Here is a 27243-nt window from a genome sequence, read left to right as displayed (position 1 = left end):
TACAAACTACAGCTGGAGGAAGACTGCAGCAGTAAGTCCAATCCACAGATGTGGCAAAGCGTTAAGGACTCCAGACTTACCAGCTGGGGCAGGTCCTGATGTTGTAGTTCAGACTTTTGCCAATTGTACACATTTCCAACCTCTCTGTAGTGAACTCATTAATCATGCCTGTTCCAGAAAAGTCTTAGTAACTATCAGCCTATTAAGGACTCAGCTGACTAAGACCTGTTGGTCTGTCAGGCACACTGACTGTGTGGGTCACCATATAGCTCTTTGTCACCTGGACAGACAAAAACCTACATCAGCTCACCGTTCAGTGCCATCATACAATGACAACGTCCGCCCACTAGGACTAACTTCCTGTATATGCAGCTGCACTTGCTCATCAACCACTGGGAAAACTTGGCACCGACGCCCTTGATGGCAACATGTTGAGCCACTCCTCGCACATCCCACAAGATGAAAGAGGCTAAGAAGGCCAGTGGGCCGATGTGGAACCCTGGTGAGGTTCAGAACATGACAATAACCTCTTAAACAACATAGACCAAGGAAGATCAATTAATATGGAATCTGAGACTTTTAAGACCAGCCACATTCCTGACTGGGAAGCCGTGGGGTCAAGGCCTTCAGATTGGTGGACTGACCTCCGTAGAGACTCAACAATACCAAAGAGATCCAATGAGCACCTGAAAAACTGAAACACTGTGGAGAGCAGCTGTCCAACCAGACGCCACAAGAACACCATCATACCACTTGTGTTTAGGCTCGTCCTATCAGCCAGCTCAATGTTTGCATTCATCAACTAGTTGTTAGTCAGATCTGATCATAACTGTATTTTGTATTATATATTTTGTACTGCTTAGATTCCTGTCTGATGTATGTTTTTTTTACAGGGACAATAAAGTTGTTAAATTGTGGATCACTTAATTTAGGTCTGCTCTGTCCCAGACTTTCGAACAGGATTCTGCAGGTTATCAGGTTTTGTCGCTGACACAGGGTTATGAGGATGCTGTCTGTGGTGAAAGTGGCTTAGTCTTTGAAGCTACAAAATGCTGGATAATGTATCCAGAACCGGATTTGGCACTCCAATGCTTTAGGTGGCGCGATCATTCCTGCTGTTCCACCCCTATCCACTTGATGGCGACAGTGCACCAAACGTTTTACTGACTGCGAATAATAAGGAAACGAAGAATTCGGTGCGGCATCACCCGCGCGGATTTGCGTTGTCATTTGGAAGGTAATCATTTAAATTTTGGGGGTTATTTTTTTGGCTCTTTTTTTCCCCTTGCAGCGTATCCCCACGTCTGTTGGACTTCAAAGTAACGCATTAAAGCGCTGAAGTGACGCGTCTGTATCGTCAGGTGCATACGGTCTATCAGAGCGCTTTGACATGCTAGCTAACGCCGGTGTCACGGTCTGAGATTACCACCAGTCTGAATTTACCAGGTAAAATTAGACTGTAGCAGTCACAGTCTGAACTTACCACCAGTCTGATTTTATCATCTTGGTATATTGAGACTTGTGTGTTATTGACCCTGGTCCAAATTTGCCAAGCAAATATATTAAATAATTTTTTTAAATTGGAACCACAAGTAAATCCTGTCACTTTCTATTGATGCTTATTGATTTAACCATTATAATTCTGGTTACTAGTTACCTAGCTAGTCTGAAATTTCCAGCCTGCAAGTCTGAATTTATGTCCCACTTCAAGGTTTCTGAATCAAAAGTGTGTGGAAAATACAGTTATTTCAAAATACGTCTGCTCGGTTGAAGATCGCCGCAAGAAATCGTAATTCTAGACCTCCCGGAAGTTGACCGCGAAAAAAAAAATCGATTTGAGCATGCGCGTGGTAAAATGAGACTGGCGCAAACTCAGACCACGACACCGGCTAGTCTCTGTTAACTAGCTGTTAGCCTGCGATAATCTGAAGAGTAACATAGCTATTATTGAATGAACGATTTAGACATCGAACTTTGTGTTTCAGGAACTATTTACGCCATAAAACAGGGTAAAGACGCCTCAGTGGTGACACCTAATGGTCTGTACGTATAACTGATTCTACACACTGAAAAAAGTGAAAAATATTAAATAAATATGCGCCCCGAGTGGTTAATGTTACCTTTAAGTGAGTCTAATCTCTGGATATAATACAGATAGATTCCCATGAGTTGGTATGAATGTCAGATCATAAACAAATGTTAATCCAAATCAAAAACTGAAGCTGAACAAAATCAGTTTGTGAATAATTTCTTCCTCTGACACGAAATAAACACATTAAAAAAACAAGAGTTGATCCATGTTTGACATGTTTCCTGTTTAATGTCACAGAAAGATGTGAGTGAATCACTAATTCTAAAATGTCTTTTAGGTTCCTGTAGAACTGTGAACACTTTTCAAAAACAAACTTTATCCTTGAAGGGAGCAAAGTAACTAATAGTTACTTTTCTGAGTAAATCTTAAAAATAACCAAGTTAGATTATGAGTTATTTTATTAAATACATTCAGCAGCTGCCAACAAGTTGTCCTTTCAAAGTTACTTTGGCAGCACTGTGTGTGTGTGTGTGTGTGTGTGTGTGTGTGTGTATGTATATATATATATATATATATATATATATATATATATATATATATATATATATATATATATATATATTATAGTGCCCTTTTCATCAAAGATCTCAAAGGGCTACAGGTTAAAAAGATAAAATAAAAGCAAAAAACAAGACAAGCAGTCGTATTTTAAAATGGGGGAAAAAAATGTTTTTAAATAAATCTCTAAAAAGAAATGTCTTAAACTCCTTTTAAACCAGTCAGTGGATTATGTTGCCCTCAGGGTGTCAGGGAGGGCATTTCACAGTCGAGCCCGACCGATCGGCTGATATAAGCCCTTTTCAAAGTACTCACTGTCGGCTGAAATTTTGCAGATAGGACGCTGATAATTTCTCAGAAACAGAACAGTTACTGAAATAATGTTTGCGTTGGCAGTGTAAAATGTCCTTGCAATGTTTGTCCAGTAGATGGAGCTCTGACTCCATTCAACTGAGAGCTACTTACACCCCTGCTTAAATGTGTTCATCACCGGCCCCCATAGTTCGCCGTCACACTGCACTGATCAGCTGACAAAAGCATACAAGTAAGTTTATAAGGATGTTGTTTGTAATAACTTTGCGATTATAGTCACCCCACATTTCTCCCATTTCAGTTCAACTCAGTTTAACTCAGTTTATGTAGTAATGTGTCAAATGTGCTTCATTGCGTCAGTCACACTTTTATTAAGCCCACGTTGTGTAGACCTTATTTCTAGCATGAAAAACTTTCGTTTACTGCTAAGAGGTTGAAACAGTCAGATTCACTGGTCATCTGGAAGGGTTCTGGGAATTACTGCCATTTGCCATTAACCCTCTGGGGCCGACGCCGTCGTATACGACGGCTGGGACCAAGCTTTACTAAATTGTAAATAACTTTTTAATGATATGAGATAGAAACTTACTTTTTTTTTTTTTTTTTGCTGAAAAGTTAACTCCGCAGACTTTCGATCCACCAACGGCCATCTTGGTACTCCTCATAGAAGATGTGTGATGACGTGCAATGTGAGTGTCCAATCGGAATTGGTTCTCCGTCACATGGTTTTCCAAAATCCAATTGTAGGGCAGATTTACCTCACGTGATATGGCAAAGATCGTTTTCAGGAGTGATATCTTGCTAGTTGGCCCGTTTGAATAGCCTCCTAACTGCTCCAGTTATATTTTTTGAACCTGAAAATTCTTCTGTTATAAAGTTAATCAATATGAGGACAAAGCTTCAGCTTTTAGCTCATACCTTTTTTGTTAAGAGTCCAAAAAAGAACATTTTATTTATTAAAAAAAAAATAATATCGGCTGATTTATCAGCTATTGGCAAATCAGCCGATTTATCGATTATTGGCATTTTTTCATCCAAATATCATTATCGGCATCGGCCTCAAAAAATCCATATCCGTCGGGCTCTATTCCACAGGCGTGGGGCAGCAGGATAGAAGGCTCACTATCTCCCATGGTCCTTAGCCTGGTTCTGGGTATGTGGAGGAGATTTAAGTGAATGGAGCGGGAGGAACATGTTGTGTTTTGTGGGTTGAGGAGTTCTTTGAGGGGGGGGTGGGGGCATGTCCATAGATGCATTGGTGTGTGAGAAAGGAGACCTTGTATTCAATCCTAGTGGAGACAGGAAGCCAGTGGAGTGAGTGGAGGATGGGGGTAATGTGCTCATGTTTGGATCCTAGCTGCAGAGTTCTGGATGTATTGGAGGCTCTGCAGGCTCTTGCTAGGGCTCCCGATGAGAAGTGCATTACAGTAGTCCAGTCTGGAGGAGATAAAGGCATGGATCAGTTTTTTGGTATCTGAGAGGGAGAGAATGGGGCAGAGTTTGGAGTTTGGAGATGTTCCGGAGGTGATGCTGGTTATGGGTGATGCTTTGGTCTGGTGAGGAGTGCCGACCAGTACGGCTTTAGTTTTGGAGCTGTTGAGTTGGAGGAAGTTGAGCTCCATCCATACCTTTATTCAGACAGGTGGTGAGTTGTGACGGGGATGGCGGTGATGATGAGGGTGGGGTTGCAGCAGTGGCGTTGACATAGAGCTGTGTGTCATCGGTGTTGCAGTTGAATGAAAACCCATAGTGACGGATGACCTGACCAAGGGGAATGAGATAGATGATGAAAAGAATGGGACCAAGGACTGACCCCTGGGGAACACCGCAGGTGACTGTGTGTGGATTTGCTGTTGTGGAATGACACATGGAGATGTATTCTGTCCGGTTTGTGAGGTATGAATGGAACCAACTGAGGGCACTGTCAGTGAGTACAGTGGTGGGGTGGAGCCGGGTGAGTAGAATGTCATGGTCGACTGTGTCAAATGCAGCAGATAGGTCCAGGAGAATGAGGAGTGAGGGGGAGCCAGAATCAGCATATACAACCCCTGGCAAAAATTATGGAATCGCCGGCCTCGGAGGATGTTCATTCAGTTGTTTAATTTTGTAGAAAAAAAGCAGGTCACAGACATGACACAAAACTAAAGTCATTTCAAATGGCAACTTTCTGGCTTTAAGAAACACTATAAGAAATTAAGAAAAAAAATTGTGGCAGTCAGTAACGGTTACTTTTTTAGACCAAGCAGAGGAAAAAAATATGGACTCACTCAATTCTGAGGAATAAATTATGGAATCACCCTGTAAATTTTCATCCCCAAAACTAACACCTGCATCAAATCAGATCTGCTTGTTAGTCTGCATCTAAAAAGGAGTGATCACACCTTGGAGAGCTGTTGCACCAAGTGGACTGACATGAATCATGGCTCCAACACGAGAGATGTCAAGTGAAACAAAGGAGAGGATTATCAAACTCTTAAAAGAGGATAAATCATCACGCAATGTTGCAAAAGATGTTGGTTGTTCAAAGTCAGCTGTGTCTAAACTATGGACCAAATACAAACAACATGGGAAGGTTGTTAAAGGCAAACATACTGGTAGACCAAGGAAGACATCAAAGCGTCAAGACAGAAAACTTAAAGCAATATGTCTCAAACATCGAAAATGCACAACAAAACAAATGAGGAACGAATGGGAGGAAACTGGAGTCAACGTCTGTGACCGAACTGTAAGAAACTGCCTAAAGGAAATGGGATTTACATACAGAAAAGCTAAATGAAAGCCATCATTAACACCTAAACAGAAAAAAACAAGGTTACAATGGGCTAAGGAAAAGCAGTCATGGACTGTGGATGACTGGATGAAAGTCATATTCAGTGATGAATCTCGAATCTGCACTGGGCAAGGTGATGATGCTGGAACTTTTGTTTGGTGCCGTTCCAATGAGATTTATAAAGATGACTGCCTGAAGAGAACATGTAAATTTCCACAGTCATTGATGATAATGGGGCTGCATGTCAGGTAAAGGCACTGGGGAGATGGCTGTCATTACATCATCAATAAATGCACAAGTTTACATTGATATTTTAGACACTTTTCTTATCCCATCAATTGAAAGGATGTTTGGGGATGATGAAATCATTTTTCAAGATGATAATGCATCTTGCCACAGAGCAAAAACTGTGAAAACATTCACATCCTCCGAGGCCGGTGATTCCATAATTTTTGCCAGGGGTTGTATATGTCAAAGTAGAGCCTGCGATTTGGTAGAATTGGAGATTCTACCATTAGACACTGCATTCGGAGTCTCTACTAGTACTCTGCTGGCAGAATCACAGTAGAGGCTGCTAGTAGAGTCTCCAGTCGGAGAATGTACTAGAGTCTACTCTCCGATCGGAGACTCTACTAGTAGAGTTTCCGTTGATTACAAGTTCTTACTTTCTTACTGTGATCACTTCAGCATGGTGTGGCTCTAATGTGGAGTTGACATGACAGATATTTTTCTAATTTCCACAGTAAGGTATTGGTGTCATTCTTTGTCTAGATATCTTGTCATAATAATAAATGGCTTGGTAGAATATGAGTCTCTACTAGATAGATAGATAGATAGATACTTTATTCATCCCCTTTTAGGGGAAAGGGTCATTCCATGTCAATTCAACAAATATTTGAGGTATCTCACGCACTTTGTCTCAGATTTTCTTTAAATTTTAATCAAATATTCCCAGACTATTCAGAACAACAAATCTGACGTTTGAGGCCTGTAGGCCAAGTAGTTTCTGAGATATGGCCAATTTAGTGTGCATGGGGTCTGCCGTTTTTTAGGCAAAAATAATTTCTGGAGCCATGAAAATTCAGTAGGTATGTCTTATATATTATATTCCAATTCTAAGGTGGAACTATGCTAGTACACTAAGGTATATCTGAATATCTAAAAACGAAGAGTAGAGTAGAGCCACTTGGGTGCCTGGTCTTGAGAACCAGGGATGGTAGGTTGAAAAGCTTTTTTATCCCATGGAAACTCTCCCTACCCACCCAAGTGGCTCAAGAAAAAAATGATATATATATATAATAATTAATAAGACATAAGAAAGATAAGACATCATATATATAACTGATAATTAAATAATAAGGGTAATAAACAACATATACAAAAATATGGTATTATATAATATACAAGAGTAGGTTTTAAAACCTAAATATTAATACAGGAGAAGATTGTAGTATAGGTATTTTAGTATAGGACTAGTAGTAAAATTAAATTATAGTTAGTAGGCTAAGCTGTAAATCTGGCATTTTATTATAGAAACAGAAGCTAAGATGTAATGTGTATTGGTATCTAAAGTAACTGCTAGCATACTATAGGAATATAAAAAGCAGAATCTATATGTTATCAAATAGAAACTTAAGAACGTAGGTACTATATGTTGATATCTTTTAAAGAACACATAAACTTATGAGTCATTAAAAATCTACACCATGTAAAATAAAATTGTAAGTAACAAATTTTATTGATAACACCTTACTCAAAGGAGGAGCATGAACAGAATGTCTACTTTTTTTCAGTCTTGGATATTGAATTTGTCAACTTATTGTTTTCATGCGGTCAGGTCATGTTTTTCCATAATGAACCACAAACATTCCAACCTCGCCCCATCCCATACACAAACTGGTGCAGCAGACATCGGTGCCAATAGGAGCAACAGCGGGCAACTTTGCAGTCCTGTGGATGATTCCTATGATGCCTTGCTGTCACCGGATGCTGCAAAGGGTGGAGCTGCTGCTGAGGAGGAGGAGGAAGGCTACCTGCTGGTGGAGGAAGATAACACTGACTCTAGCCTCATCATCACCATGGGTAATGCGCAAAGATGTCACAGCATCAGTTACTGGGGGCGGGACCAGTGTGAAGTATTTTACATCCATGTCTGAGTTTAATATGACAATATTTAAAACACATGCAAAACTTTTGGTGTTTTCCTGTGATTTGAGTTGAACATTGACTTACGAGATGTTTCCGTCAGACGACATTCAATCTGACGTGATGGCAGGAAGAAGGAAAGGAGGGGGGAAGAGGAAGCTGGTGGGGAGGACGAATGCTGACTCTTCACAAAGTGACAAAGAAGAGGAGGATGAGGTGGGAGTTGAGGTGAAGATTGACAGGAAACTGGACCAGTCGCTCGAGACAAAGTCCAAACAGCACAACCTGACCACTGTGAACGTCAAGAACATCATCCATGTGAGTCAGATGCACAGAAATGCTTTACATCAGGGGTCAGACACATGGAAAAGTTTATGTTAGGAATCAGATACACAGAAATGGTTTACATTGCGTGTCAGACGCACAAAATCTTTCTATCATGAGACGGGTGTGGAAATGATTTGTGTCGAGAGTTGCCAGTGTGGAAATACTTTGCTTAATTTTTGATCATTTTCAGGGTTGCCCTTTGGTGTCTGCTTCATTTGCTCTCTGCTCATGTCATGTGCAACATAAAAGTTTGTGTCACCCTAAACTGTCCAAGGTTAATGCGTCGCAGCGAGCGGAACATTTATATGGAGCATGAAAAATTCAACCAACTACTTAATGAGTGTGTGAAGGTGCTAGACGGAAAAAACCTTTGAAGCTCAGGATCAGTTCTGCTTCCTCACATCAAGTTCCTGACACACAATGCAGTGTTGTCTGTCCACTCCTCTGTATTGATCATACTGTTTGAGGCCATTATTTCAGAAACAAAACTCTAAGGCATGTACTTTCCATGTACTTTCCCCCCTCCCCTGGTTGCTGGTGTTATTTGAAATCAGAATGGAACACGTGGCCACCTCCAGAATAAACACTACCCAGCATTTTTTATTATTATTATTACTATTACTATTTATTTATTATTATTATTATTATTATTATTAATTACTCATATTATTATTATTTAACAGTGGTCTGCTTTTTTTTTCTTTGTGTGGCTGCTCTGTGCACTTTATCACAACAGAGACAAAAAAACCTAATTTGTGACAGACACTTGGTTCTTGCTGAGAGTGAGTACTCTTTATTGCCATACATTATAAGCTAGCTGTTAGCTGTTTATTGTCATAGAAACATACCACATGCATATGGGGCCAAAGAAATCTACTGAACTACAGAATAATGGCCACAGGGGTGTGAGTCTGTGTGGAGCTACAGCTCACTGGCCCATTACACGAGTTTCTTTATAATTGGCCTGATTTTAGCACGGATTAGCTACGATAGTGGGCTGTCATCATTTGAATGACTGCACATTTCTGAGGTTTAAATATAAAAATGTTTCAAAGCAGCTGACTGTCATTGAAGAATTTGTCAGTTGTTGTTTTTTTAATTTTGTTTATAAAATGTTGAGGATATTGATGAAAAAATAAAAACACTATGTTACCACCAGGAAGTGATCACCAATGAGCATGTGGTTGCCATGATGAAAGCCGCCATCAATGAGACTGAAGCCATCCCACCGTTTGTGAGTGAACCTGTTTAAATCCAATTAATGAAACATGTTGAAGGTTCAGAACTGATAAGGTTCATTGATCTGGATTTCTTTATCCCTTTCCAAACCTCAGGAGCCCAAAATGACTCGGTCAAAGTTTAAAGAAGTCCTGGAGAAAGGAATGGTGAGTTTGTCTTCATTAAGACACAGTATTGGAAAAAGTTAGTTGATGTTTAACTCTTCAAAGTGACTGCAGGTGGTTCCAGCCTGGAACATCTCGCCCATCAAGACATCCAGTGACGCCATCAAGGTATAGTCGCATAGTTTCACCTCCTCCATGCTCACGTTTTGATGTGCTAAATCCACAATAACCTTAACTTGATGAGTTAGTGCTGATTTAGCTGATTCATGAATTCTGGTGTGAAGCCAGGTTTAACAACCAGCTTTGTGTTTGTTACTGATTTGATGTGGAAGATGTATTATTCTTATTAATAATAATGCATTAATTTCTGTAGATAATAAAATATGAAGACAATTTAACATCCATCCATAAAAACCTAAAAATTAAAACAATAAATTCAAACACAAAAACCAACATTTACTGAAAAAGTACATAGAAATTAAAAAACTAAATTTTAAGGTGTGCCTTACAGGATTCAGTGGAAGCAACTTGTCTAATCCACAATACAGAAACATATCACTGGATTCTGTAGTTTGAAGGGGATGAGACTCGATGCCTTCCACTGGAGGTGAAAGCAGTCCATCACAGGTTACTTCCCCACCCGAGGCTGGTATCCACCTCCAGCTGGATGGACTGAGATGACGCAGATAATGTGTCTGATGCAAAGACAGAAACAGATAGCCTGACCGGGAATCAACCCTAGGTCTCCAGATTGGTAGTCCAAATCCTCATCCCAGGAGCGTCCTGCTCTGTTTGATGTGGTTGCATCACCTTTTACCAAAATTGGAGCAACTTTAACTTTTGACCCCTGTACAAACTGAAATTGACCTTTGTCACCATTTTTGCTGTTTTTCCCCATAACTCCATAGAATTCAGTCACAGATCGTGCAAACTATACCTTTTTGGAATCTTGATGATGAGACAAATAATGTGGTATATGTAGTTTTCAATATGATTGGAGCTTTCATAAATTTTGACTCCTATGTAATTCTTCAATTGACTCCTACCTGGCCGCCTATTGAAAATTCAAGTGGACACTGTTTTTTTTTAAAAGAGTAATGTCTAAGGAGTATGTGTGTCAAATTTGGTGCTTGTATCACCATTTGAAAGATTGTTTCAGTTATCTGCTGCACTATAAACTAGGGATGTCCCGATCTGATCACGTGATCGGAAATCGGGCCTGATCACGTAGTTTTAGACTTGAACAAAATCGGACATTGCATCCCAATCAGGAATCTGATATAGATTTTATCCTCATTATTTTGATCAGCACTATTTCAAGCTCATTATTGCAGATTAATGGGCCTTTCATGCATCGGAATCGTCAGAGGCATCAAGAATCAGTCTAAAAAGCATTATTTTAAATGAGATGCATTGCTTTTTAGAGGCATCAGAAACGTCGCGTCAACAGCCGAGCTAAAGCGACGCTTCTGACGGGAGTGCGCATTGCTGCTTGTCGGCAGGCTGACGAGGTCAAAAGTTCAACCCAATTCAACTTTCGATGCTCTGAGCTGTGACGTAGCTTCGCCCTGTCCAATAGGAACGACGCGTCGGGCCAAAATGTACAAGACTAGTGGCAGAAACCACTGATCTGTACAAAACAGATTGATGCAGAAACTACTGATCTGTACAAAACAAAAACGTGTCACAGTACTGCTCATTTATAGAGCAGTTTTCTGAAGAAAAATCATTGGAAATGTTTTTGTTGTTGTTGTAAAAAAAAAGTTTAGAACACCTGTAATTAAAATAACTAAATCAATAAATGGTTCTTTAGAAACCTTTCATCTGTAAATTAAAACCACCTGTTATTTCAGATTAGATAATTTCTTGTTTAACATAAGGAACCTTGGACATGGAAATTTGTACATTTTTTTAAGTCTGGTAGATTATTACTTGATTGTTCAAGCTACCTCAAGGAGAATTGCACTGTTTAGGTGATAAATAATAAAATAAGGTGATTAAAATGAAAATATTATATATTTAGCATTTGTTCATTGTTCATTCAGTTTTTTTTAAAGTATCGGATCAGGACTCGGTGTCGGCAGATACTCAAAATCAGATGACTCGGAATCGGATCGGGGCCAAAAAAACCTGATCGGGATATCCCTACTATAAACTTTGCTCAGCAGGTCAACATTGAGTTATTAGAGATCCATTTAACATGGAACTGGGTTCTGAAGTGTTTCTTGTCTTCAGGCTCCTCAGTTTGTGGACATCCCTCTGGCTGAGGAAGATTCATCTGATGAAGAGTATCGCCCTGATGAGGAAGAAGAGGATGAGACGGCTGAAGATGTGAGAGTGTGTCTGAACCTGCAGACTGTATGTATTGCTTTGCGGTTGGACTCTAATTCTGTTCTTTCCTCCCAGACGTTCCATGAGAGCGACATGGAGAGTGCGGCTTCCTCTCCTCGAGGAAGGCGACAGTCCAGGCTGGACGAGAGCAGCTGCAGCCCCTGGCAGGTGAGACCAAGCGGCAACACTCAAGCTTGCATTTTGACCCCAACCAGGAAGTGCAGTTTTTTTGACCGGCTGCTTGAGGCTGGCTCCAAAACAGAGCACATTCCCATAGAAACCCATTTTAAAACATCCAACTTTAGAGCAGAAAAAAAAAATGTTTATAGCTTGGTCCAAAAAAAGGGTTTTGATCTCTGCAGTTAGTTTGCTCCTCCATGACAACTGTACAGGGGGTGAATTCTTAGTTTAAGATATTTTAATTTTAGAAAAACCCCTGTGTGTGGTTCATGTGGTCTTTCATGTCAACCAGGTGCAAAACTTCAACACTGACCTGCAAAACCTTTCTGAAAGTCACCACAGAAAAAAAAACTCCTACATTAGTCATTTTCTCTCATGTCCCTCTCCACCAGACTATTTGTTTTGTCAAATGCTCAAATTTGTTCTGAAATGTGACTGAAACACTAAAAAAATTGGGCCTTACTTGTTCTCAGACTTCTCGCAGCTGCTTCAAGCATTTACAGTCAGAATCTGTGCCAATGGGTCCACCCCCTCCTCCCAAAGCTCCACCCTCCAAAGCGGTGACTGACAGAAGCTTCCTGGAGAAACTTCACGCTGTGGAGGAGGAGCTAGCTGTGTGCATGGAACCCTATCAGGTAACATGATTTACAAGGGGGTCTGGGTAGTTTTAAATTTGTTGTGAATGATGTTTTCTAATTAGAAATGGTTTCATTTGACTGTTGATTTATTTATGTTTACTTAATACTTGAATCTGTGTAATTTTTTGGACACGTGTTCCTGAAGACTTCTGGTCTTCGTTGTTTGTGGCAGATTATTGTAAATAATAAATTCACTCCCTCTTTAATCTTTACCAGTTTTGTGTCGTTGCTGGCCGGTGGTATTACTTTGATGCTGTACTTCTGCAGTTTGTTGCCTCTTGCTGAAGTACACCACATAAAGCTGTGTGGGGGTCCCGCCTTCAGTATAGACCAGAGGAGAGCGTCATGGCTGTGATTATTGTTCAACTGTTAGTTTTTAATGATAAAGCTTCAGGAAGCTCTGCGAGTTTCTCTGTGGGTCAGTTTTTCATCTTTTTGTTGACCATGTCACCATGGTAACGCACGAGGACATTGTTCAGATTCAGTTGTTTCCTCACAGTTAATATCCATGTAAAAATGTGCGGTAGTGGGCGGGACATCTGTCCATTATCTTAAGTCTGATTGGTTAGCGCTACAGCTAATGTCTGTGCAGTTATGGCAGTGAATAAATAGGTGTGCTAGTACGGCGTCTCCATGACAACAGGTCAAATGAGATATGAAATCCCAGTGTCTTCTCTCTGTCAGCCTCTGTCAGAGTCCGAGGATGAGGCTGGTCTGATGGCGTACCGCACACGCTCAAAGCGCCCGCTCCGTGATGTCCCTCTGGGACGGCTAGAGGCAGAGCTCCGTGCCCCTGACATCACACCTGACATGTATGACTCAAACTCCGCCCCTGAGGACAGGGAGTGGACTGATTGGCTCAGGGGACTGATGACCTCGGACATGGAAAATGAAGGTGGGTGGGGTTTGTGTGTGTGTGTGTGTGTGGAGGGGGGGATCACTAGCTGTCAATCTCACACTTTTTTGTTGTTTTTCAACAGAGGAGTGTGACGATGAAGATGATCCAGAGTATAATTTCCTGGCTGACATCGATGAGCCAGATGTAGAAGATTACCGTGATGACAAAGCCGTCCGCATCACCAGTCAGTAGCTTTAGGAGATGATTCTCTACTTTCAACCAAACCTTCAACAATACTAATTTTCTGTGTCTGAGTGTTTCACTCATAACTGCTTTATTCACAGCAAACCACCAGGATATCACCAAAACAATAACACAATAGCCATACATTTTAAACTTCTGATGTTAAACGTGTGTGTGTGTGTGTGTGTGTGTCCCGAAAGTTTCCTGTGTGCAGCAGTGAGAAACTTAAAAATGCCTTTTTTTTTCTTTTTTATTTATTTTTTTTTAAGCACTTAATCTTTATAAATTGTGACCTGATTTGGGCAGTGTTCCACTACCTCGCCATCTCCATGGAAATGTTCATCAAAGTTTACCCTGTTGCATTTTATTTGTGTACACGGAGGTCTGTCATAAGCAATACATGTGGCAGAATTAACAGTAAGCCTGACTTTAACTTTGAGCTATGGGAGGAGATGGGTGCAGTGACTCGGGTTCAGATCAGGCTGCTGTGAGTGGAACCCCGTACATACTGAATGAAGCTGCTGTCTTCAATGGTCCAAAGCCATCCATCACACTTACATTGCTGATTAATCAGTGGAAATCAGATGATGACTGGTGACAATCTGTGTTTTCCAGAGAAGGAGGTGAATGAGCTGATGGAGGAGTTGTTTGAAACGGTGAGATTTAAAATGTGTTTTTCACTCTTTACTGAAACTCCATCCACTCTAACCAAACTAAATCTGAAAAGCCGGGTAACACTAATAAAGCTCATGATTTTTATAAATCACTGTTATAAAACTTTGAAATAATTAAATTGTGCAGTTATACTATAATAAAGTCATTTAACAACAGCTTCAGGATTTAAGGGGCATGTGGTCATCTGTCATTTTGAGTGTTCATCATGCTTTATCACGTTTCCTGATGTTCAATATTTCTAAAGGGCCCCTGATGGTTTCTGGGTTCATTTTTAAGAAAACATCAGTAAAGTAATGGTATTTTTTATGCTCTTTTTGGATAATATTCGTTGTATGATAAAGTTGGGTCTCACTTTGACTTTAAGTGACGCAGTGGACTCTGTGTTCCAGTTAAAGGAGGATCTTACTGGACAGGACATTGATGAAGAAGGTCATGAGGAGGAGGATGAGACACAAGAAGCAGCACACACGCTAGAGGAACAGCACAAGTATGTAAATTACGTGACATCCCTCCCCCCAAAAAATCCTGGCCTTCTACACAGGTATTGTGTCCGCAGGTCTCTGAGTGGAGGATTGGACGAGGATGACCCAGAGGATGGACCAATCACAGGGCGGCAAACGGTTCGGCAGCAGCTGGGTCTGCTCCATAAACGGCAGCAGCTGGGCCTGCTGACCAACACTCAGGTTTCAGAACCGTATACGCTGAGGCTGGACGGGTCGCACAAAGTCCAACTACAGCAGCAGATCCAGCAGGTACATGCGCTGCGAGCATTAGCTCCTCTCTAAGAAGTTCAAAGTTCACAAAGATGATTTAAATTATGTGTGTACATTCAGAAATCTGGAATCTTGTGACAGAAGGGCTTCAGCAGGTCTTACGGGGTGGGGGGGGGACTCGTCAGGGGCTTCATTGAGCTTGTACAAATCTGAACATGTCGTATTTCTGTCCATCAGCACGTCCAGCTGTTGACTCAGGTTCACCTGCTGACTTCACCTGTGTCCAAACTGCACAGCGAGGCCGAGACCACCAGACAGTTCCTGGTAATGATTGCTTCATGTCATGTAACTCAAACACCACTTCATGTTGCGAGGCATTTGATTGGATTACTGTTAAGTGGGTGTGTGTTTGTGGTGATTGACAGCTGGATTTTCTATTTTCCCCTTTGAGGGAAAATAGAACCTGGATAAATAAAGGTTAAATTAAAGGGCAAAATTTGACATTTTTCAAACTGGGCTTGATTTTAACTTGAAGCAAAAATTAATTTAATTTAGATTTAGAGCACAAACATCATGAGATAACTGGCTACATAATGTATTTGTATGGGTCAAGCTAAAAACACTTGTTGCCACTGATGAGGTAAAAATGTCATTAGGAGTCTCTGGTAGCATGTAGAGGATCCTAGAGGGGTAAACACACATGCTTACCTCATTAATGTAAATAAACTTTTTAAAATGATTCGTTGTGTGGTCAGCCGTGCGCTTGCTGTGCAGAGACACTGCTGTTCTCAGTCATTCCAAGGTGATGGTCGATGAGCTGCATGAAGGCTAAAGTCACTTCATGACTTCATTTTAATTTTGAAGCAGCAGATTTGAAAAACTCTTCACACTGTTATGAAAACTTTGTGGTTAATCCATGGATCATATGTGTGCCGAACCATGAGGAGCGCTCCAGGGATCACAGATCACCTACGTTTCCTCACCATTAATAATAAAAGCTATAATAATTAACACGCTAAATAACACGTAGATTATCAGAACATTTGAGCATGTTTTAACCCTGCTGTGAACCTGTTAATACTAATAACAAATGACCAGCAGCTTAGTGTTTGTTGGTGGTACTAGTGCGGTGTTTCCACTTTTGCTTCCAGCTGGAGTTGGACTTATTGGCTCAGCGGAGTGAGCTGCTCATGCTGCCAGATTATCCTTCTTTCAGCAGCATCTTTAGAGCCTCCAACCTGCAGGGGGCGCTGCAGTTGCTGGAGGAGCTGCAACAGAAGCCCATCGCCTCCCAGCCGCAAACCCGCCCTCCTGATGCACTTGGGCGCAGTGAGTATGGCGTTCCAAAGCTGCCAGCTGCTGTACACGCAGCACTTCAGGCTGCCAGTTGTGTCAAGCTGCTGTTAATGAGAATGATTTCCAGATTATTTCACAATAAAAGCATTTTAACGTAATATCAGTACTACAGCGGGAGCACAGAAGACAAACTAAGTTATGTTAGTTTTCTGAGAGGTTTATTAGAAGCATTGCATGTCCAAAAAAATCAGTTATCACAAGTAAATAAGAGGAAAGTGTTTGTCTGTGTCTGTCTGTCTGTCAATTCCTGTCCGTGCCAGTGCGAAGCTTCCCTGTCATGCCTGCTGAACTGGCCTGGATCTTTGCCACCCGTCCGGTCTTCCTCTATCCAGAGTTGCTTCCCTGCGTCAGCCTTGATCCTGCTCTTTACTGCCCCCGTAGGACAGCAGCTTTCACTGCAGCAGAGGACTGGTAACAGCACGAGCTCGTATTTTTTTTAATATTGTTGGACGTTTCCTTACTCCCCGCCCAGTCAACAGTTGAGACCACATTTGAAAATGGTGTCAGCTACAAATCCATAATATACTTCAACCAAATAATGTTTTTTGTTTAGTTTGAACATGTTCATTGATGTTAACATGTAAGTTCATATTAAGCACAACAGTTAGCTCTACATCAGTGATGCCGGTAATGCGTTACTCTAATCTGACCACTTTTTTTAGTAACAAATAATCTAACGCGTTAATCTTTCCAAATCAGTAATCAGATTAAAGTTACTTCTCCAAGTCACTGTGCGTTACTATTATTTTTCATTGTGGGTCGATAGCAGCATTAAACTTGGTCCGTGGGCAGGGGGTCGGGGTTCGACTGAACTGCCCACTTTAAGCGAGCTGTGAGCTTTTCATCCGCGGTTTTCTGCACCAGCTACGACTTGTCCTCACCTCTTAAAGCGCGGTGACACCAGCACACCTGCACTGAGCTTTACAGAGACATTTTTATGCTTTTTTTTCCCTTCCTCCGTATCTGCTCGTTAAAAACAGCTGATCCTCCATGACGCATCAACAACTAACACTATTTTCCACTCAAATGCACCTAAACTCTCTTTGTGAGGACCACATGGTGTGAAAACGCAATAAAACTTTCTTACCTGTAAATCTGGTCATGTTTTCTGCATAAATAAATGTTATCCATTATTTGTGCTCAAATGCCAAAGCAGGGGTGAATCCACATGGAATGGGGGCGTGGGCCAAGGATGTGCCCCACCCCCACAACACCCCTAGATTAAAGGTCCAGTTTTGAAACCTTTTTTTTTACTACAACTACTAATACTACTTATAATAATTTCGACAAGTAAAATGTTTAGAGAGAATTTAAATGTTAGAAAAATGTTAGAAAGAATTTAATAGTTACATTTATAAACAATGTAGGTTAGAAATTGCAAGTTTTACTGGTACAGTGCTGTCAACAGTTAAATATGAGGTCAAGAAAGAGGTCTTTATTTTACTTTGTATAAAACAAGTATTTATTTTCATTGAAGTCAAGAAAGGGTGACTATAAAGTGAGTTTTGGCAAAACAAGTATCATTGTCATGTTGAGGTGGCAGAGGGTTGTTGTCGGCAGCTGGGGAAAGTAATTAAAAAAGTAACTAGCAATCTAACTTAGTTACTTTTACAATTGAGTAATCAGTAAAGTAACTAAGTTACTTTTTCAAGGAGTAATCAGTAATTGGATTACTTTTTCAAAGTAACTGTGGCAACACTGCTGTACATGTAATGTGCACCGCGTACACACGTAACGTGCTTGCAGAGCTGCTGTTGTTAATGTGTAAAAACGAGTTCACATAATCAGTCTTTGTTTCATGCAGATTTTTTTCTTCTCTAAAAGTCTTGGTGGTGCTGTCTATTCTTCTCCTTTGCAACCATTGCTAAATAGTGTTAGCATTATTAGCTTCACGAAATTAGTTCTATATTTTTTTATTTTTGTATCAACTAGAAATTAATTTGTTGTTGCACAATTCTGGAAATTCCAACACATTATGCTTCCCCTCTGTTGTGAGTACAGTCACTGTCATGCTGTACGTTTTGTTTCCTCGCGTGTACGATGACAGTTTTTGATTTAGCCTTTTAGTGTTGGGTCTGAGGAACATGGAGGGGTCACATGACCCGACTAAACTGGTGTCTCAGTTCCTGCTGCGGAAGACTTCAGTCCAGGTGCGACGAAGAATCCTTCAGTGCTGCAGACCTAGTTTCCATGACAACATTGTCAAGGTGAGACAGTTTTTGTGATTTCTGGGGCCATTAAATTTAGTCCACTTGTCATCCAGACAACAATTAAAATAATACAATTGCTACAGTAATGTTCAGAATAATAGTAGTGCTATGTGACTAAAAAGATTAATCCAGGTTTTGAGTATATTTCTTATTGTTACATGGGAAACAAGGTACCAGTAGATTCTCACAAATCCAACAAGACCAAGCATTCATGATATGCACACTCTTAAGGCTATGAAATTGGGCTATTAGTAAAAAAAAAAAAGTAGAAAAGGGGGTGTTCACAATAATAGTAGTGTGGCATTCAGTCAGTGAGTTTGTCAATTTTGTGGAACAAACAGGTGTGAATCAGGTGTCCCCTATTTAAGGATGAAGCCAGCACCTGTTGAACATGCTTTTCTCTTTGAAAGCCTGAGGAAAATGGGATGTTCAAGACATTGTTCAGAAGAACAGCGTTGTTTGATTAAAAAGTTGATTGGAGAGGGGAAAACTTATACGCAGGTGCAAAAAATTGTAGGCTGTTCATCTACAATGATCTCCAATGCTTTAAAATGGACAAAAAAACCAGAGACGCATGGAAGAAAACGGAAAACAACCATCAAAATGGATAGAAGAATAACCAGAATGGCAAAGGCTCACCCATTGATGAGCTCCAGGATGATCAAAGACAGTCTGGAGTTACCTGTAAGTGCTGTGACAGTTAGAAGATGCCTGTGTGAAGCTAATTTATTTGCAAGAATCCCCCGCAAAGTCCCTCTGTTAAATAAAAGACGTGCAGAAGAGGTTACAATTTGCCAAAGAACACATCAACTGGCCTAAAGAGAAATGGAAGAATATTTTGTGGACTGATGAGAGTAGAATTGTTCTTTTTGGGTCCAAGGGCAGCAGACAGTTTGTGAGACGACCCCAAAACTCTGAATTCAAGTCACAGTTCACAGTGAAGACAGTGAAGCATGGTGGTGCAAGCATCATGATATGGACATGTTTCTCCTACTGTGGTAAGAAATCATGAAAAACTGTGGTTATACAACTAAATACTAGTTTAGTGAACATAATAGTTTTGAGTTTGTAGCGTCAACAGCAGATGCTACTATTATTGTGAACACCCCCTTTTCTACTTTTTTTTTTTACTAATAGCCCTGTTTCATAGCCTTAAGTGTGGATATCATGAATGCTTGGTCTTGTTGGATTTGTGAGAATCCTCTGAATCTACTGGTACCTTGTTTCCCATGTAACAATAAGAAATATATTCAAAACCTGGATTAATCTTTTTAGTCACATAGCACTACTTTTATTCTGAACACTACTGTACATGTGCACACACATATGTAAACAGCTGATCCCAAATCCTCTCCAGGCGTACCGGTACCAGCGGGTTTTGTTGCCCATGCCGTTAGCCTGTGGTCAGGTGGATCCGGCAGATCAGCGCCCCCCCGTGGAGAGAGATGAGAGCATCATGCCCCTGTGGCTGGCGGTATGAGAACAGCCATTTAGGCTCTGTGGAGTTCGTTTTCTGAAGCAGCTTTGTGTCCTTTAAAACATTTTGTCTCCCCACAGAGGAGCCTTCCTGTCATCTACCGGTCAGTCAAAGGCTTCAGCAGCTCCTATGTGTCTGCTCCTCAGACAAGAGCTGCTGTCAAGCTAACCCGCTGTCGCCACAGTCATCGGGCCTTCCTACGGACAGCAGCCGATAATTACAGATATTTATCTGGGACGCGTTACCCATCCTCCCTCCCCACCAATCTGGTGTTCCGCCGCATTGGCTTCGTGCTCATACAGGAGACAAACGCCCAGGAGGTCACACCACCTCATCATAACCCCACGTCACCCACAGCATCACATCGAGCTGATGGCCAAACCAGGCCTACATACTCGCAGCCACTTTTCAAATTCAAAGCTCAATCTCCGCCTTCTTCCTGCCCCAGTCGTGCCCTCAGCCCCACCCGTGTCCTCCTCTTTCACCTTCTTCTGAAGGCCAGTGGAAAGCTGGATAACTCCACCCACATCAGCTCTGCCTCCACTATGTCCTCATCAAACAGAGAGCAAATCATTTGCCACTATCTGACCTTTGCCAGGCTGCGGAGGAGGAGGAGAGACAGTCATCAGGGAGCAGCAGTGGCTCCTCCTTCTTGTGAAGCTCCCACCTCCCCCTGCGTGGCAGGAGCAGAAGAGGAGGATGTGTTTGTTCCTGTTCTGACTCTGTCTGTATCCTCGCCGAGCGCAGCAGGAAGCATCAGCCCTGATGATGGTGACAGCCCATCGCACTGTAAGGAGGCAGCGTCACCGTGTGAAAGTGCTGCAACGCTGGCGGCGTGGAGAGCAGAAGAAGAAAATGATGATGGAAGAACATCAAACAAATCCAGAGTGTCTGAAGTAAATGTGCAGGTGTGTTTTATATAACGTGTATTACAATGAAACTTTGACATATTCATCAGAATTTCTGTGTGAGCATAGGAGGCGTCATTGGAGGAGCAGCAGCGGGAGCAAGAGGAGCAGGAGGATGAGGTGTTTGCTCAGGATTACCTCCGCCGGGTGAGACGACACATTTTTCTATACTGCAGTCAAATTCAACTTGAGTAAACAAAAACTATAGAATTCCAAAACAGAGTGTGTTTGTACACTGCATTACAGCCACGCTGCGTGTGTTACAGCGACACCTTGTGGTCCGCTGCTTCCGCTCAGATGCTCATGAGGTGATCAGTCACACACCGGGAGCTCAATGGGCGCCTTCGTGAGTTTGCTGTTTGATGTAGAATTGAACCTGCAACCCCTCTGGTCAAATATTGAACCTTTAGGATGCTGCTTCCCTAGATCTATTAAAGAAAAAGATCAAACATCAGCTCCAGAATAAAATGTCAGAGGAGGTGTGCACTTGAGCCCACCCCACCCTTATCCTACACACACACACACACACACCTAAGTACTGATTATTAGTAGTAATCTGAGTCAAATAACTGATATTTACAGGAAATATAGAGTCACTGTCCAAATTTACAGACACATCTGGTCCAGTTTACACTTTTTTATGCTCACTGCTGTGTCAGTGCACAAGGGGTGCAGGCATCAGGTGTCGCTTTAACAAGATGTCAGATTTTATGACTTTTAAAAAAAACACAATGATTAAAAAAGTGTTTCTTAAATGTAAACTACAACAACCGTAGTGCGTGTAAACATTCAGGTAAAAGCAAAGGTTTTATTGACATCATCAAGTTTAAGAAACAGTGCCGTAATTGGCTGTTTCAATTCAAGTTCTCTGTTTATATCATGTCAAATCACAACAGCGCCGCTTCAAGGCGCTTCACATGGAGGACATAGTGCCACAGTCTTCTGTTTCCGTTCGTTTACTTATCCATCCAGTGACGTACACAGTAATTGGTTGATGTGATTGGTTGCTCTTCCTCTCACCTTTCAGGTGTGTGATGCAGTTCAGGTGTGTCCGAGCCGCACCGAGCTGCTGCTGCAGGTTCTGGATCAGTTTTCAGAGGCGGGGCCTGCAGGCGACCCAGTGGATCTGTTTCACAGACTGAGCGCAGTGCTTCGCCCGTGGCCTCAGCTGCTGCGGGACTATGCCGCTTTCCTGAATCAGACACAAGCTCGCAGCTGTGGGCTGGTAGGTCTGTGCTGACATCACAAGGCTGCGGGAGTCATGTCATCACATACACGTGGCTCTGGATCAGCATGCATCATCTCACCTCGTGTGTGTGTGTGCGTGCGTGCGTGCGAACGCATACGTCATGCAACTTGAACGTGGAAAAGTTTGATGGCCTTCAGATTAGAATTGATTCCATTATGCATCATTTACAAAACATTTTATCAGAATTTTTCTAGCCAAAAATGGTTCAGTTGAACAGAAACAAAATGATGCAAGTCTGTTAACTTTCATCCTGTCGCTGTGAGACAGAAATGTCAGTGGCCACTTTAAAAAATGAAAAACAAATAAATTACACAGGCAGCTCTGCAGATGTGATGTCATCAGTCTGTGGGTGTGGCATAATCTTGTCTCTTTATCCACTTTCAGCTGGGAGAGCAGCAGCTGTTCGAACACACTCGTCATTTTCTGCAGCAGCTAGGGCGGAGCCTTGGGGAAGGCACCGCCCAGTACCAGGAAGTGGTTTCGTTTCTGCTGGGTAACTCCGCCCCAGAGTCTGATGACCTTTCTAAGGTGAATATTTGATCTCTGCTAATAAGATTAAAGATCACAGCAACTTTGTATTATGTATAAATGGATTTGAGTGTCACCTTTAAAAATCCCTTAAACAGAACTTTGGCTCCTCCCCCTCTTAGGTCTCTTCCCTCCTTAGCGACCACCCTGAATTGCAGGTAGAGTTTTGGGAGTTCTTCCAAAAGCTGCATGCTGAAACTGACTCCATATCCCAGAATCCCCCGGATGGGAGCAGGAGGAGCGGACTGAACCTCAGAGCATCCAGGCAGCTGGTTTGTGCTAAAAACAGTTTGCTGAACTCCAGCGGTGAGAAGGTCGTCCTGTGGACCCGGTTAGAACTGTTGCCACTGATGAATCTGGTTCTGTTTATGTGTTACAGTCTGAATATTTTGACCAATCATTGTGTCCTGTTTCAGGGAGGCGGACCGCACCATCCTGACAACCTGTCAGCAGCGAGGAGCCAATCAGAACACATTCAGGCTAATATCTGCCCAGCTAGGGAACAAAACAGCCCGAGAGGTGAGGTTAATGGGGGGGCGGACAGAGTTACTTCCGTTAGCCACAGTTTCTAGCCTGAACAAATGTTTTCTGCTTCAGGAGGATGTTTTTCGGATGCATAAAAATAAAAAAGTTCCTTGTGGCGTGGTCCGGGTGACAGGTCCTCGGGTTGACTGTTTGATTGATTCACGTGACATCAAAAAAGAACATGTTCAAACATCTGCAGTAGTGTTTGTTTGTTTTTTACACATTTCTGTGACTGAATTGTTTCATCCTGATCAGCAAATTCAGACAAAATATGTTTGGCACATAAACTTTCTCAACAGCACTTTCAAAATAAAATGACTTGTTGGAAACACTTCTTCCTGTTTACATGTTTTGTTTTGTTTTTTTTCTACAGGTCAGCATTCGTTTCCAGGATTTGATGAGTCTTTATTTCTCAGCCTCCCAAACATCTGCTTCCTGTTCTTCCAAAAAGCAGTCAATCCACACGATGGAAGCCGCCCCGGACTGAATGCTGAGCCTATCCAAGCCAAGTCCAGAGGTGCCAGGTCAGATCTGGATCCTCTTTATTCCAGAGTCCTGCTGACTTCAAGCTTCATGGGAAATAATCTCCAAGCTGTATGTGTCCAAAAGTGGCTGTGGTTATGAAGAAAAGGGGTGTGGCTGTGCATGACTGACCATTGGACAGCTCCTCCCACTTTTTGAAGTGATTGGTCAGTAATCTGCGAGTACACAAAGAGAGAAGACTTCACCATCCACTCACACCATCATGATAATTATTAATCTAAAGCAAGGCCCACGGTGGAGTGCATGGGATGTGAGCACTTTAAATATGGCTGCTTGTCAAACCTCATATGACCTCATTCTGATGAAGTATTTAAATGTTAAAGCAGATGCTGCTTCTGTGGGGAGACAAAAAAAATACATGTTTACAACAATTTTTGTTTAATTTTACAGTGCCTTTAAAAACAGACCACAAAAACAACTAAAAAAATACTTTAGTTAAGACACAAGAATTTTTAAAACGCATTTCTTTAATTTGAAAGTAAAAACAAATTGCTAACGCATTTTGTTACTTGGCCTGTGATGGGAGAAGCAACTGACTAAAATCTCTCCAGTCACAGCCAAGGAAGCTTGGAACTCATTCAGTTATCTTTGTGTCTTGGTGGCTTCCTTCACCTGTCTCACACACACAGCCTGGTGCAAGATACAAAGCTACCAGCTCTGAACATAAGTCATTTCACTGATGTACAAGGAAATATTCTTGAATCCATCCCTGGACGTGTCTAACACCAACTGGTTGTAAAACTGATCATTTCTTACACTAACAAGAATGCAATATCTTGTTTTGTATTTCATTTATTTTAGCATTATAAAAGTATGGGTTTGATTTATTTTAATTTCATAGGAAGCAACAGGCAAATGCATCCCCATAGTTAAGAACTTTACCTTTCTTACAGTCAGCTGCTGTGATTGTGACAACATTCACAAGTTTATTCTTGTGGGGGCAGAGCCTCGCAGCTACAGTGAGACTGGACTGCAGGGAATTTTTAAGGGTTAATTTTTATACTCTTTACAACTAGCTAATATCTAATCGGGTTCATAAGTATTTGGACAGATCATTGTTCTAATTCAGCCTCCGTAAACTACCACAGATGTCTTTTGATTAACAGTGTTCTTGTATTTTAGACTTTCAACTTTAAAAGGGTTTGACACAAATATCACATTAACCATTCAGGAATTATACTTGTTTTTGTAGGTTGTTTTTCTAATTTCAGAGACCATAAGTCATTGGCCAAACTGAAGCAATTCTAAGGTTTGTTGCTTTTCAAATGCTGTCGATGTTCGGAATCTGTAAATGTCAGACTATACAGTTAGTGGGTGTTTCTGCCCTCAGTTTTGTCTTCAGGAAGTGTACAGCATGCTCTGTTGGGCTGAGGTTAGGTGACTGACTCAAACACTGAAAAATGTTCCATATATTTCTATTTGCTTTGGCTCATTATCCATCTGCCCTGTGAAACTCTGTCAGTTTGAATTTCAGCACATAGTTTAGGTCCATAAACCTGACAATCCATACTCTGTAAACCAGTGAGTGAGTCACTTTTTTTTTTTTTTTTTTCCCAGCCTTATACGACCTTATATGGAGAGCTCCAATAAACAAATCCATAACTTTTACTAATTAGCTATAACAAGGGGAACAGACCGCACCTGGTCATGAGCTAGTCGATTTGTCCAATTTCTTATGGCCACTGAAAATGGAAGGACAGTATAAAAATGTTAAAGCCATTTTTTTATTCCATTTTGCAAACAAAAGTTTGTAGTCATAAAAGAATCACACTGTTAATGAGTCTTTTGAGAGCAGTTTATAGATTTCAGTGAAACTTGTCAGTTAACACACCATAAAAAGGTCTGAGTGAAGGTCTTCAAGGGGAAATTATTTGGCCTGTCTTGCTTACGTACATAAACATGTCCAAATACAGAAGCTGACCAGTTTAATTCAGGTATTCTGTTACAATAGATTTACTACCAACAATATGTATATAATATATACATTAAAGTAACTGTTAGTGGCTGGCTTTTTCAGCTTTATCATAGAAATCTAGTTTCTAAATAGTTAATGATTTCATAATACCCTTTGAAAGATAAAAGTTTACAAGCGTCTTTATTTTGTATATATTAGTACAGAGGTACAAAAAAAAAAATCACTGTCCAAATACTTATGGATGTGGCTGTAGATTAACAGGTATTATTGAAACATATAGTTTGTAGTTAAAAGTGCATCACAGACAGTGAGGTTATGCCTCCTTAAAAAAGTGTTTATACCTGTCTCCGAGAAAGGAGTTGCTACTAGCCACACCCCCTCTGATGGGATTGGGAGGTGGAGCCTCCTGCAGACTGAAGTTGTCTCACAGACCTCTTCAGTTCTAGATGAATGTGAGATAATGGAAAGCTTTAACGCTGTTAGTTTTAGTCTGACATTTAATCCAATCCATTCGACCTACTATGTGGTGTTTCCTGGTTCCTGATTGGCTGAACACACCTGAATAGGCGGGGCAGAGAACAACAAAAGTTGCAGCTGTGAAATTTTGAAGATATTCAACGTGAAACCTGTAAACGGTAAAAATGACCCCTTTAAAATAACAGTCCACATGAGAAAACTAAAGGAAAAAAAACTTGCTCTTGTACAAAAAATGAAATTGTCTTTGAAGCTTAATTACATAAGTTTGTGTTCTCTTGTTTTCGGCCCGTAGAAGGAAGTTCTGTGAAGGATTTTTGTTTGTTCAGACTGAATGAATGTAAAGTTCATTAAAAATGTGAAAACCATTTTCAAACTAATAAAGCTGAATTGTAATTGTTTTAGAGTGTGAGTTGCTCAGGATGATAAAAGCAGCAAAATTTGTCTCATGCAGTGGGAGCTGGTGGTTTGATTTTTAAGAGAGTACGCTTTCACTTCATGAAGGGGGATTTCACGCAGGGATGCATTATGAGTTACTAGGTGTTCCTAATAAACTGGCAACTGAGCATATTTGTAGCAAAATACAGTAACCTCTGACCTGTCATCGGATGACAATAATTAATGTGTTTAACAATCACAGCATGGAACTGCTGTTTAAGTGGCTGTTCAGTGTGTTATTACTCTATTAGTCTATATGGGATCATATCAAATGTATTTGAACCATGGAAATGCTTTAAAACTGTTTGATGAAGTTGTTTGGCTATACGCTGCTAACCAGGGGCTTGTTTTCAATTCATCCTGCAAGACCAGGTTTGAGTCAAAGCTTCAGATATAGATCTAGAGTGCTTCGGCTGCAGCCTTTGCTTTGAATTATGTGATATCCTACCTTGATATTGAACATTATCAATCAATAACTGGGTATTGTTTACAGAAACATGCAGATGTCAGGATAA

The 27243-nt window shown here is 41.1% G+C and overlaps 1 protein-coding gene across 2 annotated transcripts; it reads left to right on the top strand.

Moving 5' to 3' along the window:
- The first annotated feature begins 1153 nt into the window (after positions 1 to 1153).
- LOC117501779 (GON-4-like protein) lies at positions 1154 to 24303 on the top strand. 2 transcript variants are annotated; one of them, XM_034160737.1, is made up of 26 exons: positions 1154 to 1237; positions 7508 to 7754; positions 7921 to 8135; positions 9304 to 9378; positions 9479 to 9529; positions 9602 to 9655; positions 11723 to 11818; positions 11894 to 11986; positions 12472 to 12633; positions 13321 to 13531; positions 13617 to 13718; positions 14333 to 14373; positions 14782 to 14879; positions 14949 to 15144; positions 15343 to 15429; positions 16257 to 16434; positions 16722 to 16872; positions 18521 to 18668; positions 20029 to 20145; positions 20229 to 21056; positions 21126 to 21203; positions 22084 to 22281; positions 22690 to 22833; positions 22956 to 23164; positions 23250 to 23352; positions 23732 to 24303. In XM_034160737.1, the coding sequence occupies exons 2-26, from the start codon at positions 7526 to 7528 to the stop codon at positions 23843 to 23845; spliced, it is 3978 nt and encodes a 1325-aa protein (XP_034016628.1). In that variant the 5' UTR covers positions 1154 to 1237; positions 7508 to 7525; the 3' UTR covers positions 23846 to 24303. The 2 variants fall into 2 exon arrangements, with proteins under 2 accessions (XP_034016628.1, XP_034016629.1); XM_034160738.1 differs by lacking the exons at positions 1154 to 1237; positions 7508 to 7754 and having other exon boundaries at positions 7995 to 8135; positions 9308 to 9378.
- The last annotated feature ends 2940 nt before the right edge of the window (positions 24304 to 27243 follow it).

This window comes from Thalassophryne amazonica, chromosome 20 (genome assembly GCF_902500255.1).
Source record: "Thalassophryne amazonica chromosome 20, fThaAma1.1, whole genome shotgun sequence".
NCBI classification, from domain to species: domain Eukaryota; kingdom Metazoa; phylum Chordata; class Actinopteri; order Batrachoidiformes; family Batrachoididae; genus Thalassophryne; species Thalassophryne amazonica.
Note: the sequence above shows the minus strand (reverse complement) of the source record. Positions and strands in the feature narration are given on the sequence as shown.